Source organism: Protomyctophum parallelum (genome assembly GCF_964188405.1).
Source record: "Protomyctophum parallelum genome assembly, chromosome: 6".
NCBI lineage: Eukaryota > Metazoa > Chordata > Actinopteri > Myctophiformes > Myctophidae > Protomyctophum > Protomyctophum parallelum.
Genome location: NC_139701.1, coordinates 8,638,460 through 8,657,981, shown reverse-complemented (window position 1 = coordinate 8,657,981; position 19,522 = coordinate 8,638,460). Strand labels below are relative to the sequence as shown.

Below are 19,522 nucleotides of genomic sequence, written 5' to 3'. Positions count from 1 at the left end.
TGGCTTTGTTGACAATGAAATGAAACTTTCTACCCCTCTGTTTTCTATGTAACTGCAGCCTTTACAGCTTAAAGTCTGGCTGGCCAGTGTAGACACCTAAAACATAAATGTTTGTTTTTCTTTACTTTTTTTTGTATAAAAAGTGTATTTTTATATTTTCAAATGTCAAATTTGAAAAAACTAAAAACTATTTTAAGCTATGTGTGACTTCTAATAAATCCGTTTTTGAGTTGATCTAAGTGCTGCCTCTTATTCTTTAGGCTCTATGCCACTTCATCCTTTAGGTACTACTGTGTTTGGAAATAGTTTTACAGGGCCTGTTTTTAAGTTGTTCAGAAGGAAATTCCGTAATAAAGTCCATGTTAGTCTTTCTATTGCATTGGCGGTAATAATCTGGTAGAGGGCCATGCCAAACGGTGACTATGCGAAGCCCATGACGATTGGCCAAATGGTGGCGCTATAGCAATTGAAAATGCAAACTTAACGTGAACTGTTTGATACACATGTGTCTCCTCATGCTGAACAAATTTTGTGTTCTGACTGTTGACCTCTGACCTTTAGATCAACCGCCATTTTTAATTGTATGAAAAACTGTTAATGTATCTCCTCCCTAGCCTGCTTATCAGACTGTAGCTTTCTTGAAGCTTCTTTGAAGAGATTCAGTCCACTCAGAGTGGGCGGGGTCTTTGGGCTGGATCCAGGCTATCTCCTCCCAGGATCTTTGATTAAAATGCACGAAAACGTCTACACGTGAACTTTGGACCTATACGGACAAATAATCGTAGTACATTTCTTTTAAGTCCCTAATACATACATGCAGCGTCATGCTTTTGCAACTGTACAGTATGGTAGAGGGTCATGCTAAATAGCACTGAAAGCCGTCTTACTCCAATAGGTCAAAGGGGGGTGCTATGGCAATTTTTTGGAAAGAAAACAACATTTGAACAGTCATAACTCATGCTTTGTTTGGCCAAAATTCATGGCACTTGTTTCCACATGTTCCTTGACTCAGGGAGAACACATCTGTCACTTTGACAAGTAAGCTTCACCCGGCCCAGGCCGTAGCGTAACGGTCTGGGCACCGGACTGGTAATCCAGTCGCAGTGTGCCGCGGGTTCGACTCCCGGACCCGACACGGCCTTTACTGCATGTCATCCCCCCATCTCTCTCCCGTTTCCTGTCAGCCTACTGTCTGTCCCTTCAAAAATCAATAAAAGGCGTAAGCCGCAAAAAAAATATCTTAAAAAAAAAAAGTAAGCTTCACCCTCAGATCTTCCGCCATTTTGAGCAGTTTGAAAAATGCTTATATCTGATTTTCTGCCTGGATTTTTGAGCATTTCGCGTGAAATGTCCTACACACAATCTATGGACCATTAACTGAAATCCCAGTTGAAGAGAAGTTTGTACGTGAACACATAATTAGAGTTTTTATCCTATAGTTTTATCCTATAGTTATTAGTTTTATCCTATAGTGTTATTAGAGTTTTATCCTATAGTTTTATCAGTTTTATTAGAGTTTTAACCTATAGTTTTATCCTAGTTTTATCCTAGTTTTATCCTTTTAACAGTGTTTATCATTTATAACAGTGTTTATCATTTATAACAACAGTGTTTTATAAACAGTGTTTATTGTTTATAACAGTGTTTATCATTTATAACAGTGTTGTATAACTGTTTTATAACAGTGTTTATCATTTATAACAACTGTTTTATAAAATTGTTTATCATTTATAACTGTTTTATAACATTGTTTATCATTTATAACAGTGTTTTATAACAACAGTTAATCATCGTTCATCAGTGTTCAGCGTTCATCATCGTTCATCATCGCTCAGCGTTCATCATCGAACAACAGTGTTTATCATTTATAACAACAGTGTTTATCATTTATAACAGTGTTTTAGAATAACAGTGTTTATCATTTATAACAACAGTGTTTTAGAGGCTTCAAAGGCTAGAATGGGGTTGGTAGGTTTAAGTATGTAGGACTAGTAGTGTGCCAAAGTTTGTGCTATTGCCATAGAGAATGCATTGGGCGTTTAAGTTAAATAACTCAGAAACTACAAAACATTTCAAAGTAAAACGTTCCAGCATGTGTCTCCACAGTAAGCTGAATGGAGTTTCTAGGTGAAAGTGATTTTTTGATGTGCCAAAATCTGCCATTGAGCCCCATGTTAAAAGTCTCAAATTTGAAAGCACTATATTTCTAAAACTGACACCTTTCAAAGATTCCTTTTCAGGCAAACATGTCAATTTACAATTTAGGCATTTAGCAGACGCTCTTAATCCAGAGCGATTTACATTAAGCAAGAACAAAAAGCATGGGAACACATCACATAAAAGCATTTATCATGAAACATGCGTAAGCTAAGAAAGTAACAGTGGAATATCTATATAATGAAACTATACATATAAACTATACATATATATACTACTATGCTATACTTATGTACTATGGCGTGCTATGACTATATACAATGCAATTATAGTGCTGTCTACATAACATGCTATAAGTCTGTATCAAATGATTGATTGAGTCTTTATTGCAGACTCAGGGGAATCCATATCACAGTACAAAACAACAACACAATAGATAAAAAAAATTAGAAAGAAATATACAATAAAAAGAGTTCCATCATATTCAGTTTCGAACATAGACAAGTTTGCCAATGGTTCCATAGTCTGGAGGAGAACCTGACAGAACTACGTATCGTGTTAGTGATGACATTAATGATGTCATAAAGACTCAGATACCCTACACATGAATTTATACATAAGATTGCGTAGCACAGCAGAGCAGGTGGGAACCCCAACACTGACAAACATTTGGCTTGCACTGGAGCTTATTGGAGCTCTCAGAAGCAGCCTCATACAGTCATTGTAGGCCACTGTCAATCGTCTGATACTGGCCTGCTTGTAGCGGCACCACAGGTCGGTGGTGTACAGGGGTGTACAAAAAGATTTAAAAAGTGAGGTCTTCACCGGTACTGAGCACATGCTACATTTTCTACACAGCATGTTTCCTTGTGCATACAGCATCTGACGCGGTCTAAATATATCCTTGTCATCAGAGAGGTCATCCGAGATGATGTGGCCCAAATATTTAATCTCACTGCAGACACTAAGGATAGAGCCAGAGAGATAGAAGTCAGGAAAGGTTAAATGTCTGTCTTCCCTGCTACGGACAATCATAATCTTGCTCTTTTTTTCATTATATTTAATATCAAAGTCAGCACCGTATTGTGAGCATGCACTCAGCAGCTGTTGAAGGCCAGCACTATATGCACAAGCATTTAATTCCGTAGATAAATCATCCATATAGACATTAAAAAGAAAAGGGGATAAAATCCCCTAGCTATCTAAGTCTCCAGAAATGCTATCTAAGGGGGTAGGGTAAGTGCTATGGGCCATGATGGAGTCTGAAAAGGTGGGTTTTCAGACTACGGCGGAAGATTGGGAGTGATGCTGCAGTTCTGACTGCAATGGGAAGTGCATTCCACAGTTTTGGAGCCAGAAGGGAGAAGAGTTTGGGACGTGTGGAGCGTTGTCCCGGCGTTTTTAGTGAGGGTACTTCCAGCTTCCCTGCATTGGCTGATCCGAGTGCGCGGGAGGGTTTGTAGGGTTCAATCATACTTGCAAGATATGGGGGACCCATACCTTTGGTTGCTTTGAATGCCAGCATCAGAGTTTTGTATTCTGTGCGGGCAGCGACCGGGAGCCAGTGGAGGGAGCGGAGCAGGGGGGAGACATGTGAGAATTTTGGCTGGTTGAAGACCAAGCGAGCTGCGGCATTTTGGATCAGCTGGAGAGGCTTAAGTGCACATGCTGGTAGGCCAGTAGGCCTAAGGAGGGAGTTACAATAGTCGAGTTTTGACAAGACTGTTGTCTGGATTAGGAGCTGGGCTGATTCCTGGGTGAGGAACGGTCTAATTCGTCGTATGTAATATAGTGTGAACCTACAGGATCGAGTGACAGCTGTGATGTGAGTTTTGAACGAGAGCTGACTGTCCAGGACAACACCTAGATTCCTGGCTGTTGGGACAGACGTTACCAGGGTGTTGTCAACGGAAATAGTCAGCTCCCGCATTGTATCTTAAATATAAAAGAACGATCACCTGCATGAATTAAATAAAGGCCTACCCTGTCTGTTTCTCCTCTAACCTCGCTTGCCTTTCTGGTTAGTAAACCACAGCATGCAAGCCGCCTCTGTTTTAAATGGTCCCCCAAACTGTCCACACTTCTATAACGGCCGGGGATGGAACATTGTTTTTAATTGCGCGATTTTAATTGCTTGCCCACTTGGAAATATCCTACCAATTTCATATGACATGCCTTTACAAAAAAGAAAAAATCACATGTATTATATGTTTAGATGCCTGTGACAGCCTCTCAGCTGGTCAAACAATGCTGCTCCGCTGTTCTACTACGACAGAAAAACAGGTGAGGACAAATCTACACAGCTCCCGACCACGTGACTTTTTGTCCTACTCAAGTTCAATTTCAATTCAATTGGGTAGGCTACAGAATTGCGTTGGGGGGGGGGGACTGTCGCGGCCGAGCGAAACGAGGCCGCCGCCGCGGATTTATTTATTTATTTATTTCCCAAATGGTCTAAAAATGAGTTATTTAGCATACTTTTACCATTGAATTAGCCTATACACAGACAGCGACTGATCAGCCTATTTTGGACGATATGGGTCTTTTCTCGAGTCAGTGTGTACAAGATAGTTGGAATTTGAAGATGAACTGTTATTGCACATGGCCATATGTAACAGTTTTAAACCTCCTGCCAAAAAGCACATTGGGTAGGCCTACTGGCAGGGTGGATCTTGGCACCGAGCGGGGGCACCCGGCACGTCCTTTCCTTTGTCACATGCAGATGGCAGCTGTGAACCGTATCTTGGATCCTTCCAGATTCCAGTTACGTGACATGGGCCCAGGCCACCATGCAGACTGCAGTGCCCACCACCACACCTATATTCGCTTATAGCTTGTGGAGTGAAGCTGCTTCGAAGGGCAGTCGGAAGACCTTGGATTGGAAGCACAATGACGGAACAAATCGAGGGAATCGAGAGGTTTGACATTCCTGCTAAAGGACGAGGTCTCCGGGTGACCAAAGCATTCAAAGTTGGAGATCTTCTCTTCTCCTGCCCTGCGTACTCTTGGGTCCTCTCGGTTAAAGAGAGGGGAAACTACTGCGAGTTCTGCTTTGCTAGGTATTTATTTCAAAGGAGCAATAATGTGGCATGTAGCCTATATTCTAACTTAGTTATTCCCTTTCTGTGTGCATTAATAGGCCTATATGTAGTAGGCTATATATGCATGGGCACTTGCGCAGTGCATTCTTTACATGTGCGCAATGGACCGCTAATGCAGTTCATTGTATGAGACTGAGTTAATTTGAGACAGTCCAGACTCCAGATAGCACACCACCATGCAGACAGAAATGGCATTCGATAGTACAGACTGCTTCACTGTCATTTGCGAGTGATTCTTAATATAGACTGTAGCTAGTATAGTAGCAACCCCCACACCGCACCGCATTCCAAAAACCAAAACATTACGCATAAATCTATTTAGGAGATGTGGCTCATCTTTCACTGTGGCCCGTGTGCAATGTGCATAGGTGGTTCACCGTGGTTGACTCCAGCCTATTAAATGTCATTAAGGTACAATTTATTTAGTTAAATAACTAACTCCGAAAATGTATTTCCAGGTTGGTATACCACGGTATACCTACCAATCGTATCCAATCAGGAGAGGCCAGGGTAAACAAGTGAACTTTGAAGTGATGATGACACAATTTAAACTCTAGAACTTTATACTCTTTCCTGATTGGCTGAAATGTTCAACCCACCTAGCTGCAAATATTGTTCATTATTGAACAAACACTGTCTGTAGTAATAATGGTTACTATCTGAACATACCGTTATTGAATAAATACTGTAGTAATGGTTACTATCTTAACATATTTTATTGCTCTCTGGTGTCCTCATTTTAGGTTTTTAAATGTATCTTCACTTTTAATTACAAACGCCACAAGATATCTAACACAATCACATACAATTGTGTTATTGTTTTTCCTACTTTGTGAACATGTAGTCTATTATTTGCATCGGGTGCTGGCCGAGATAAACAATACTTTTCCTAAAAAGTAAAGGTCAGGGGACATGCGCTAAGATGTTATCTTTTCACGGGCAAAATCTAACTCACGGAAGCGTTTAAATCCATGCTTTTAAGACATATACTGTATACTATGTATTATGATGCATCTGGCAGGGGTGTGTGAGCGCACGTGCACGTGCAGTCAATATATCCATCCAATAGCATACAGTATGTTGTGACATACAGTTGCTCATTAAAACGTTTTGTTTGTTTGTGTATTCATAGGAAACAGGGCTTGGCAAAATGTGGAAAGTGCAAGAGAGCCTTATATTGCAATGTCAACTGCCAGGTAGGAAATGAGTGGATGAGGAGGAAGAAGGGTGACGTTGCTAGCATTAGTTCTCTAACATCTGATTGTTAATTTGTTCCTAGTTACTTTTTCTATTGATTGTTTAAATACTTAGTCGGAAATATAAACAGCACATATGGTACAGTAAGAAAAAAGCAGAATGGATCCGTTACGGCCCTTTCAAATTGGCTCGAACACCAAGGACCATAACATAATAAGGACACAGTCAGGTTAAAAGTTTACCAAAAATGTAACTTGATTTAAAATTGAAATCAGGCAATAAATATCAACCCCAAACAACCCCATCAACACACAAGAACACACTGAACAGCAGAATAAATAAAGGAGTTAACTTAATAAATTCCGAAAACAATAATAAAGATAAACTCAAAACCTAACTAGGCATCCTAACTAACAAAGATATGGGCTGGCAAACTAATAAGTGGGGGAGCTATGCACTATGTGCATGTCGGAGTCCCCATAAACTACCAAAACAAAATAAAGACCTAAACTAACCAAAAACCAAAGGTTAAACAAATACTTACAACCAGCCCAGTAACTGAAATAAAGAATAACAAGATCATTAGAAAACAAGGGAACACAACTATTCAAGTTGGGTGTTGGTCAGACAATGAGCTGCTCTCCACAGCTCCACTTTATAGCCTGCTACTAATCACTCAATCAAGGAACAGCTGACACAGGGTGTGGCAGCCAGAATCATCAGGTGATTGACAGGTGTCTGTTTAGACCAGCAGAGGTCAGTAATATCACAGGCACTACAACAGAAAGACAGAGTAGCATTAATGAACAGAATAGACAGATGAGTATGAGAAGAGAGAGTATTATAGTGTGCCAGCACAGAACACCATGCGGTTGATGCCATGTGTGCATATGTGCAAGCATCTAACAGGATCATTGAGTAACAAAGCGCAACTCACGTGCGTGCGCGTGCGTGTGTGTGTAGCTGTTGCCAACCACTGCAGCAATGTATGTTCAAGAGTGTTACCGGATTGGTTGTGCATGCGATGTCTTTGCTAACATCCCAAATGCACCTAAATGTGCACCTGATGTTGTTTTTGTTGACACCAGCCACAAGGAAGTCCTGATTTTGGAGGTGCTTACATATCTTTGATTTGTACATGGACCAGGCATTCCAAGATAAACATTCGAAGTACCAACCATACTTGGAATCATAACAAACCTCGGGTATCGATGTAGTTTCGTCATACTGATATTTGGAAGCTAGCTGGGCCATCATGTACATAAACTGGCGTGACAAAGAGCAAAGGCAAACAACTTGCCAAATACTGTTCTGTTTCAGCTGTTATAGGCAGTTTGTCTGTGTGGAGGAGAAGGTGCCATGTGTATCCATGAATTCTCAACCCTGTTATATTTGTTTCCCTGTAAAATGTATTGTAATTTGCGTAATCAAAGTGTGTGTGTGTGTGTGTGTGTGTGTGTGTGTGTGTGTGTGTGTGTGTGTGTGTGTGGCACACGTGCGTGCGTGCGTCAGAAAGGGGATTGGGCTATGCACAAGCTGGAGTGCTCAGCAATGATTGCGTATGGTCCGAAATGGTGTCCATCAGAGTCAGTCCGCCTGGTGGCCAGGATCCTTGCCAAAAAGGTGATCTTTTTGATAATCTTTCCAACACTGTTCATAATCATGAAATACAAGTTGTTGGGTCTACTATAGTCTCGCGAGATAGACCGTTGCCTCCCACAAATTCCAAATGCTTCCATCATACAATATAATAATAAAATGTGTTTTCGTGAACGGAAATTACGAACAGATGAGCTTTCGTTCTCTGTATTTGGGAGGTGTAGTTCCAGACTACGGTATATAACATTCTGATGTTGTGGAATTGACCTTATGCCTGCCAGCAAGGTGCTAGCTAGGTGCAACTTCCCATTGACAGCCCATTCATCCAAACAGAAAAGTCCTATCTGCACAATGTGAGCTTGTAGATCAGCTATTTTCAAATGACTGAAATGTAGATAGGCTGAAGTGGTTAATGTATGTTTTGTTTTGTAATAATAATGTGAATCTACAAAAATATTGAAGTGGAGTAGAAGTAAAAGTACTGGAAATTGGAAATGCTCAAGTAAAGTACAAACCTTACAACTGATAACTGCTGTACCAACTGCTGTATATAGAAGTAACCTGTGTGCATTTTTTTAATCAAGATGTGTAGAATCTTTGCCTATATGCTTAATCGTTTGCTAATTCTTCTGTCTACAGAAGGCACAGAAGGAAAGATCTGCATCTGAGAAGCTCATGTTGATTGGAGAGCTGCAATCACGTAAGGGATGACTCAACAGAAACACACAAACATGCACGCACACACACCGTAAAATCTGTGTGTTCATTTGGGCTGGATCCTATTCTTCATAAACCATTAATCTTTGAATAAATAACACATACGGTATACTTTCAGCAACTTAAAGATGGGGTAACGGGATTTTCCACCCAAAACATGATCATCAGGTATTATGATTATACGAGGAGGAATATTTTGTTTAGTTTTGTCTTAAAAACAAAACTATACAAACCAGATGTGGAGGATGCGGACAACGAGAGGAAATCGATTAACGAGGCTGACATTGCCAGCCTGCATCACTTCTATTCCAAACACCTGGACTTCCCTGATCACCAAGACCTGCTTTCACTCTTCTCCCAGGTAATGTGAACACACACACACAAGTAGTTGTCCAGCAGAAACTATGTCCAAAACTGTTACTTTACAGGGAATGGGAAAAGGAACTTCTGTTCCAGTTGATCCAATGTAGTTTTGCTTTAGGTCACAAGGGTTCAAAGTTGATCAACCCCATGGACAGACTTTACCACTTAACCTGGCATCCCTATTTTGGGCATGCTATTACAGAAAAATGGAGGAGACCTGTTGTTGATCCAGGCAACAACGCCTGCGTTCCTCGCTTCCCTTAAGGCAGTGACCGTTCACCTGGTGGCTATTATCAGGGATGTGACCATGTCCTCTCTCGCCATGGGTACATGCAATTGATGAACAAAACCTCTGTCGTCCTCCGATTGCTCCATCATCTATGGAAGGGTTGGTATACCCGCAGTGCCCTTGCACGTCATGCTGTCCTGACGATGCTCTCATGATATTTACCAGAGCCTTCTGGCCCTAACGACATATGGAGCTCTAGGTGAAAGCCTTCGTTCCCTAACGACATATGGAGCTCTAGGTGAAAGGACCATATTAAATAGCTCAAACTAGTGCTGGTTGTCTAGGTTAGGACCCGCCGCAGTGGTGTCCGATTAGAACTTAACCGAGATGCCGAAATCTCTGACACAACGATGTCTGGCTTGTAAGGCCTGTGTAACATCCTGTCTCGTACGTAAGGCGATGAAGTCTCTCGATGACAAGAATAACAACCAAATTCTTATCCAACTGTGAATAAATTAGTAGGATTAGTAATGATTCCTCTTTCTGTGCAACAGGTTAGCTGTAATGGCTTCACAGTGGAGGATGAGGAATTGTACATTATGGGTACTTCAGTCTACCCAGAGTAAGAACACAGAAGTGTGCGCGCACACGGATGCACACGCACACATGGATGCACTCACGCACGCACGCACATTTTATGTTAGCACACATGGATACACACACACACACACACACACACACACACACACACACACACACACACACACACACACACAGGAAAGTGTTTCTTGTCTCCCAAACATCATTAAAATAAGATATGGTTGCAAAAGGGATGAAGTGGCCCTTTAAGCTTCTCTCCGCATCACCCTCTCTCCCCTCAGTGTTGCCCTCATAAACCACAGCTGTCTACCCAGCGCCATTGTCACATACAAGGGAGTGGCAGCAGGAATCCGGGCAGTACAGGACATGAAGCCTGGTGATGAGGTGAGAGGAGAGCCGCCGCCTGCTGTGCATCATGTGTGGATGGGGAACGAGGCAGTCTACGAGTTACAAGGGGGTAGGGGATGATGTAGTCTCGCGTTGCCAGACTGTTGCCTCTCACAATTTCCAAATGCTTCCATCCTACAGTAAAAGCGGAAGTGGAACCACCCCCCCCCCCCCCCCCCTCAGATTTTAGGGGGGCCAGTTTCAAATTGCAGCCGTCCGTAGGTGCCCTTTGAGAGCAGTTTTGAAGGAGTCATGGGATTATCATGTCTTAATGACTGTTGGTAGGGCGTTCCACATTTTGGTGGCATAGGAGCGAAATTAATTTAGTCCCTTGTTTGTGCTGAATCTAGGTTGCACATGGTTTGTTGAACTCCCTCTGGTCTGGTGTTGTGGGTGTGGACTTCGTTGACATTAAGAATTAAGGAATCGCCCAGGCGGTGGCGTAACCGTCTGGGCACCCGACTGGTAATCCAGTCGCAGTGTGCCGCGGGTTCGACTCCCGAGCCCGACACGGCCTTTACTGCATGTCTTCCCCCCATCTCTCTCCCGTTTCCTGTCAGCCTACTGTCTGTCCCTTCAAAAAAAAACTAATAAAAGGCGTAAGCCGCAAAAAAAATATCTTAAAAAAAAAAAAAAAGAATTAAGGAATCAGTCTCAGAGACAACTCCTTGACCACACAGAAGTAGATGTGGAAACCTGAAGCACTATTCACAATGTATTTTTGTGTGTTCCTGTGCCTTTGAAAGGTGCTGATCAGCTACATAGACCTCCTATACCCAACAGAAGACAGAAACGACCGGTTAAGAGACTGTTACTACTTCACCTGTGATTGCCAGGAATGTAAAACTAAGTCCAAAGTAAGTACTGAAAAACCAAGACTGAAAAAACTTGAAAAATCACACCCATGTGAAGTGAAGGGCCCTCTTATCATCTTACAGTGATGTAATGATGTAAAACAAACATTGAACTAAAAACAAACATTATATAATATTATAATATTAATATAACTAATAATTTTAATAATATTTAATTAATTAATACTAATATTATATTAAACCTGTAAATAGGAGGGGCTAAAATTATAATCAAATTCAGTTATTTTACTTGGATTTTACTTTAATTTGGATGTGAAGGGTTGTAAACACAGAGATAAAAGCCTATAAGAACATGGAGTAAACACTGTAAACCTGGTATTCCCTAACCTTTTCAATCACTTCAGGCATATTTTTATGAAAATTGTGAATATGTTTTGAAACATTTTCGGGAAAAAAACAAACAAACAAAATCATCACCTCAATATCACATGCAAGAAGGCATCAGTAGGCTACTGATGGATCAATCATCACCTCAACATCAGACACATGATAGATCATTGACAACAGAATTATCCTAGTTCACAAGCAGCTTTAATGTTCCTCAACTCTAACATGCCATCTTGTCCCCTTGGTCTCAGGACCAGGCCAAGCTCAAAGTGCGTAAGCGGAGTCCTCCCATTGAGCCAGACGTCATCAGTAACACAGTCCGCCACGCTAGGAAGCTCATGGGACAGTTCCGAGCAGCCAAGAACGACAAATATATCCTTTACCTAAACGCCCTGCCTTTCAGACCATGCACCTCTTTCTGCCATTGATCACCTAAAAGCACCTAGAGACATGCTGTACCTGTTCTTGAAAAGCCTATCAAGCGTTCCCCTTTTGCATTGACTTTCAAGACATTGGCTGGGTTTCCCAAACGCATATGGTGTAAGACTTGTAGTGCTGCACATGCTCAGATACCCTCTAGGCCGCACACAGAAGCCTGTGTGAACATAGACATTTCGTGCATAGATGTGCCACGCAATGATAGGCCTCAGGTCTACCATTCTGAAATTTAATTTAATAATATTTGGACTGCTGGACAGCAGGCTCTCTTTACTTTTGTATATATATATATATATTTTAAGAGCCCACTGTCAGCTGTCCAGCAGTCCAAATATAAATTAGAATGGTAGACCTGAGGCTTACCATTGCGTGGCACATCTATGCGCGGAATGTCTATGTTCACACAGGCTTCTGTGTGCGGCCTCTGAGGGAATGGCTGGGAAACCCAGCCATTGTTTTAAGTTAAGAGTATGAGGGCTTGAACAAATGATACACTGTGTATTGTCAGCCAAGTACTGAACAACCTGTATGCACACTGACCCACTGAGACGACCTGTACATGTTCTGCAAGAGCATCTCGCTTTTGTTCAGAAAATGTCCTCTCAAAACCGTGTGTGCGTGCATTCTATTAATATGGTATGTTTTGTCTGTTACCATATGACACCCAAATGCTCTAATGATTCAGTACACAAATTCATATTATTTATTTGAGCTTTTCAGGCCTGTGCCATTGCATCCTTGACTCTCGGTGCACCCCCTAGCGCATTGCTGGATATGTGTGAATTGTCCCTTGACAAGATGGGAGCTGTGTTTGATGACTCCAACGCGTACATGCTCCACATGATGTACCAGGCCATGGGGGTGTGCCTCTACTTGGGCGATTGGAATGGTGCAATCAGCTATGGCGAGAAGATTGTAAAACCTTACAGGTACTGGAAGTTGTCTGGAACCAAAAACACATATTAATACAGATATTTACAGACATAATAGTAGGTTGGGAGGGGCTTATTGTCAGTATCAGCCGGTAACACTCTGTCCCCGTTACAATGCACTAGACCAGTGGTTTTCAAGGCCCATTATTTATTCTGCATTTGAGCCACAGATCACCATTTGATGATATTTAGGGCTGTATTTTGCGTGTCTTAAGTACCAGGTCTTATTACTTAACTTAAGACCTGGAGGCGTGGCCAATGCTCTTTGGCCACTCAGAATAGCCAAATGGCATTGATCACTCCTCCAGGTCTTAAGTTAAGTAATATTACCTGGTACTTAAGACACGCAAAATACAGCCCGTAGTCTCTTATTGGAACCAAACTTTTAATATTTTGTTGTCGTTGGATAAGATGGATATTTTTAACAAGGCATTTGCCTAGTTGGACTTTTAAGATACCCTGTGTGCTTTAGCTGTATACTGTAGTCGACCACGAAATAAAATGCAATAAAATATACTTCTTGTAAATGAAGTAATGCAGATAATTAAGAATAACATAACTCTTGAGAGCGTAAAATGAAACCAAATAGACCCGCTAGGGTTTGGTATACTATAGTCATTAACTCATCATTTAGCTGGGGACCACCTGGATCCCCCTCAAGGACCACTGGTTTAAAAACTAGAGTTTTAAACTCTATGGAGTATTAAAACTCTATGGCTCACAACACGTCGCAGAGCGACGCGTTGTGTGCTTGTAGTTCTGCTAGTGTAACAAGAGTCATTACGACGGTCCACCAAAACACATTTTAGTCGACTAAATCTAGACTAACACTAAAACATTCCAGGTGACTAAAATGTGACTGAAACTAAATGAAAACTATTGAAGAGACTATGACTAAAACTAAAATCAAAGCGCGACTCCATAGTGACTGACGGATGCCAATGAATTGGATGGAAATGAAGCCGCTGGGGCAAGCTTTTCCGGGAATCTGGCCGACGCGCGGCAATCTGCCGTGTGGGTGGAGCTTCATTTCCATCCACCAGCTGTCTAAAAACCCGGAAGAGACCCCGGCAGACAGCTTCCTTTTTGCCACGCATGAAATCTTAGATCTGCTTACGGCTCTCCATCCTTTGTGCTGCAGTGAGCTGTATCCACCGTACTCTCTGAACGTGTCCTCCATCTACCTGAAGCTGGCCAGACTCTACGAGACTGTGGAGAAGCCACTCACGTGCGCCAGTTCTCTCAAGAAGGTACAGTAATTAATAATTATTTACTTACAGTGGTTCCCAAACTTTTCATATAGTCTGTGACCCAAAAGTTAAATTTGATGTTTCCCCCCCGGGACCCAAACTACTGGAAATAACATTCTAAAAGCTCACAAGTTCACAACACCTCGCTTCACGCTGCATTGTAAGCTTGTAGGTCACTACTTCCTAATTTATGGAATTGTACTTAAGTACAGTACTTGCGTACATAAGTACTTAGTTACTTTCCACCAGTGGTCATTTCGAAATACAGTGCATCAGTTGTTATACAGTTGCTACATATCCCTCAACAGCGACACCCGCAGGCAAATACGTTTCTATTCATTGCAGCTGAAAATAAAACCTTGTAATACACAGGGAAGGGCCATGATAAAGACGTTTAATGTTTTGTCACGAAAACTTTCAACCATGTAGCCACAAATTGTTATGAACAAACGTGAAGAATGATACAGTGTGTACATGTGCACATTGCTCTGGCGCTGTTCAAACTGAGGATGTGAATTTACAGGCAATATCCATCATGGAGGTGACTCATGGGAAGGCTCATCCGTACCTGGAAAAGCTACATAAAGAGATGCCAAAGCTGTGAATGAAGAGAAAAGCTACATAAAGAGATGCCAAAGCTGTGAATGAAGACCAGTGCAACTAAAACATTAAATAAACAACAACAAAATCACACCCGTGTGAAGTGAGGGGCGCTCTTATCATCTCTGACCTTTAGATCTCCCAATTATATTAATTATATGATCCACTCTATCCACTCCTGGGATTTTTGTAGCCTGAGCTGACCTGACATTCCATTATGTTGAGCCTTCCCCACCCTTTTCGATGTCTCCCTTTTGACTCCTGCCCATTCAAACTCTAGACGGACCTGCCCCCAAAGTCATTAGCACTAAGCACAGCTGCGCCTGGCAGCCGCAAAAAAAGTTCTCAACATGCCCGAAAATTAAGGCCCGGCCCTACCTGGGCCCTAACTGGTCCCTAACTGGGCTGGCCTTACTTTTATTTTGCAGATTTAAAAAAAATATGAAAAACATGAAAATCAACATACTATAATTAGTATAGTGTATAGGTTTTTATGGTTTTCAACAATAAAAACAAATATGAAAATCATGAAGGGGGGGCTAAGCCTCTACCTGAGGGGGCTGTTGGGTGTAAATAAATTACACAATTTTATGTTAAAAAGATAAATCATCTGTCTCTTCAGGTAACCTACCTATTGACCATATATGGTCATGCATGGGGTGACCAGTCAATCAACCAACCAAACAACTGACTGACTGACTGACTGACTGACGGACAGGAAATGCACAATTTCATAGTAAGTGCGACCTGGGGTAGCAATGACCAAAATATATTATTGTAGAAACTAAGGCCCTCATTTATCAATCGAGTGTAAAATCTGCCACAGATTCGAGTGCAGGTTTCGTAGTACACCCACGTCGCCACGGCATTTATAAAGTGATCGCAAACAGCTGATCCTTCCTTAATTTTGTTCTCACGTTAATAAATGTCACGGCTGAATTTGATCTGGCACGCCCTAAGAAATCAAGCCTCGCCCTCGTTTTTGCGACCTGAACCACTGCTATACGATCTGGAAACCATGGTTACCGTGCCTTTCTGCCCGCCTCACCCCCCTCTCTCATACACACACACACAGACGCACACACGCTGCACGCACACGCAACTTGCAAGCCCAACTAACTGGTGTGTTGTTAAATAAATAAACAACGAACACCTGCATGAATTAAATAAAGTTGTAGGCCTACCCTGTCTGTTTCCCTCTCACCTCGCTTGCCTTGCTGTCATGTCCACGCACGCACGCACACACCTACATGACACATCGACATCGCATCGCCATGAATGGAATACGTTTGGGCTGGCCTATATTAATTTTACCCATTCGTGCACAGTGCACGGCGAAGGCGTGAGACTGCGCACTGCTGTGATATTAAAGTCCTGTGGGTGAGTGTCAGTGATGCCTGCATGAGAGATAGGCTATCATGTCGTCAAGGCAGTCATAATCAACGTTTATGTAGTGATTTGATCATTGATGAACGAATCATAAACATATGGATGAAGGCTTGCTTGCATGTGTGCTGGTATGTGTTGGCGACGCACGCCGCAACCCCCGAAAATGATCACGCTTTTATCTGAACTGTCAAAACTGTCAAAACCTGTCTAAGCACTTATTTAAATGGTGAATGATTAAGCCCCTTACGCCTATAGCCTGCTAGTACTTACTACAAATAGGCAAGCTGTATGCTTGTCCTTGTCACTTGGAAATAAAGGCGTGCAGTCCATTTATTAAATCTGATCACAGGCATTCTAGGTCTAGACTAGCCCCTTTCGGGACCCTACGTAAAACTTTTATGATATTTTGTTGAGTTTTACGTTGGGTCCCTGCTCACTACTGTATTTTCGTATGGAAATTCCTATTTGCGGAAGTGGAGATTCTCTCTAAAATAGGACCCGCGGCATGTGACGCCATTATTTTCCTTGAGTTATTCTGAATTCGGTAACTTTAAGTAGCTATACATCCAGCTGCGAATATCTCCTGTGGCGCGGAAGCCGTTAAGTATTTTTAATCTTTGTTTGACCGATTTGGTCGCTTTATTTCTTCTTGTTTGTTTACCGTTTATTGTACCGCCTCCCGGTGTGCGGTTGGCTTGTGAGGCTACGTCCCTGCCTCTGATCTGCTGTGTCATAGCTATAGCGCCACTAGCTAGCCAGATAGGCGGTACAATGAGGTGTCAATAAACAAGGAAGGAAAAGAAGAATCCAAGCTTCCAAATCGGGCAAACATATATTAAAAATACTTAACGGCTTCCGCGCCACAGGAGATATTCGCAGCGGCATGTATGGGTACTTATACTTTACATATTCAGAAAGCCTCATACTGAAGAATATCGTCAAAGAGCGCGGGGAGGCGGTAAACATGTAAACATGAGCCAGTAAATGTTTTAATCAGGTGGCATGGACGACGTGGAACAGGACCCAATGCACTGGGTCGAACAAATGTCAGAAACTTCAGTAGCATTTGGGTTCTGCTTGGAGGGCTAGGTCTAGACCAGAGCTAGCTCTCACACTGCTCTGCAAAGTTCAAAATGACACAATACACAAATCAGGAGTTGTCTAACAACATTAAAGATGGAGTGCCATGATATTTTCCACCCTAAAACATGATCATCAGGTCTTATTGTTATATAAGATATATATTTTTAAATATAAAACGACTCCAGGGTGTCTAATGAAGTACTGTCACCTCATAGACACATGAAAAATACAAAAATGGTGGCACTCCATCTTTAAGAATGTGGATGATTTGAATTGGAAGATTATGTTTTAGTCTTACCAAGCGGATTGCAAAAGATTGTCTCTGTGTTTGTTTACAGCAGAACCAGCCATGTGTTCAATTAAACAGGAAAAGGAAGTTTTCCTGCTTAAATACTGACAGGAAGTAGAATCACTGGTGGTAGGCTGGACATAAACGCTTACAGGCTCACTGATTGGCCACTTAGGTTGGCAATCACAGAGCCAGGTAATTTCAATCCTTTAAAACCTGTACTTCAAAAAAGTTGAAATGGAGTTTTTTGTTTTGTAAGGGGAAAGGAAATAAATAATGGATTGTTTTAAAACAATAAATCACATACAAATATTTTGAGGGAAGGTGAGTTGGAACCTACACTGGACCCAAAATAATAATCTTTGTACTATCCTTCCAACATCTGTGTATTTATAGTATGTATATTTATAGTCTCAATATACTTTAGATATATTAGATAGATAGATAGATTTTATTTCGGTCAATAAAAGGAGTACATACAGACGTACAGTACATACATGAATTTCCACTAGTGTTACTAGTGGTACCGAAAAGGTGAAGGCTGAAGCCGAGGCTTATTGCGCCTACCCTTGTTTGAGCAAGATTCAGAATACACTAAGCAGAGTATAGTGTCAGATTTAGATTCCATAAAAAAAAGAATTAAAATTAAAATAAACTATAAAGTTCTGGCCATAGATTCTGAGAAAGATAAATCTTAGCGGGGCTTAGATTTGGCCTATGTAATAATAATAATAATAATAATAATAATAATAATAATAATAATAATAATAATAATAATTATATTAATAATAATATAATAAGAAGAAGAAAAGGAAGAAGACAAAAACAAACAAAAAAACTCAAAACAGTAAAGCAAACAAAAAACAAACAGATGTTATTAAATCACAAGGGTAAGACACAAGGGAACTGGGGAGATATGTATTCACTGCCTCATACCATGTGGCTAATTGACCACAGGATATGAGGCAGACCCACACAGGGACACACATGATTGGGGCCTACAGCCAAACTCTGCGGCTACTAGGCCGCAGAGCATGGTTCTAGGTATATAAATAGTTATTTATACCCCCATATATCTACTTAGTTATATACATAGGTTTCATAATATTAATTTGTATTTATTTAGTACCGTATTTTTGAACAACTTTTTGAATTTAGTGATCGTTGAGCACAATTTTAATTAAACTTTCATCTGGATAATTCCTCACTTCCTCACTAGGTTCCACGTGGAAGATATGTATGAACTAATGATTGCTGGCTGTGTGACATTGGTTAACTAAGGGCCTGCCCCCTGCACCATATACTTAAGCCTTACTGTGTTGCCCCCTCGGGCTATGACCTGACGTATGTGTAACTTACACATCGAAACGTTGTCACCCTGTTATAATAAACTAAGGGCCTAAATCGTCTGAGCTGCTTCAGTGCGTTCTTGTTCGAATAATAATAATCTCTCAGATTAAATCCTCCACTTGCCTGCTGGACATTATCCCAACCAGAGGTTTTTGGGGTCTGCATCAGGGACCAGGCACTTGACTGGTTCCGCTCCTATCTCACGGATGGTCATTGGGGATGCATCATCTTCTCAGGTCCCCTGTCCTGTCTAGTCTCCCCCAGGGCTCAATTCTGGTTCCATTACTGTTCTCAATTTACATGCTTCCTATGTAGGTCACAAAACGCAAACACAACACCAATTTCCATTGTTATACAGACGGCACACGCATCACTTAACCTTACCTGGTGACACAAGTACAACATGACCCGAATCCTCACCTGTCTCAGAAATCAAATATTGGATGTCCCTGAATTCTCAACTTAATGACATTAAATTCTTCTATTTGGCCCATCCCACCCCACATTAAATAATGTAAGGACCTTATTAAATCCTTCTATTTGGCCCATCCCACATTAAATAATGTAAGGACCTTGGCCTGCAACCTGGGTGTGATTTGTCCTGAAGTAACCAAAGTAGTTTCTTTCAACTAAGAAACA

General features: G+C 41.4%; 1 protein-coding gene across 6 annotated transcripts; it reads left to right on the top strand.

Annotated features, from left to right (window-relative positions):
- Positions 1-4,962: 4,962 nt before the first annotated feature.
- LOC310859835 (N-lysine methyltransferase SMYD2-like) lies at positions 4,963-19,133 on the top strand. Of its 6 annotated transcripts, XR_014569341.1 has the most exons (13): positions 4,964-5,216; positions 6,391-6,454; positions 7,968-8,078; positions 8,694-8,754; positions 9,008-9,132; positions 9,918-9,985; positions 10,245-10,347; positions 11,097-11,207; positions 11,804-11,924; positions 12,745-12,919; positions 14,064-14,172; positions 14,696-14,875; positions 15,395-19,133. XR_014569341.1 is itself a non-coding variant. In XM_083766597.1 (12 exons), the coding sequence occupies exons 1-12, from the start codon at positions 5,047-5,049 to the stop codon at positions 14,774-14,776; spliced, it is 1,296 nt and encodes a 431-aa protein (XP_083622723.1). In that variant the 5' UTR covers positions 4,964-5,046; the 3' UTR covers positions 14,777-19,133. The 6 variants fall into 6 exon arrangements, 5 of the variants coding, with proteins under 5 accessions (XP_083622724.1, XP_083622723.1, XP_083622722.1 ...); XM_083766597.1 differs by having other exon boundaries at positions 8,697-8,754; positions 14,696-19,133; XM_083766596.1 differs by having other exon boundaries at positions 14,696-19,133.
- The last annotated feature ends 389 nt before the right edge of the window (positions 19,134-19,522 follow it).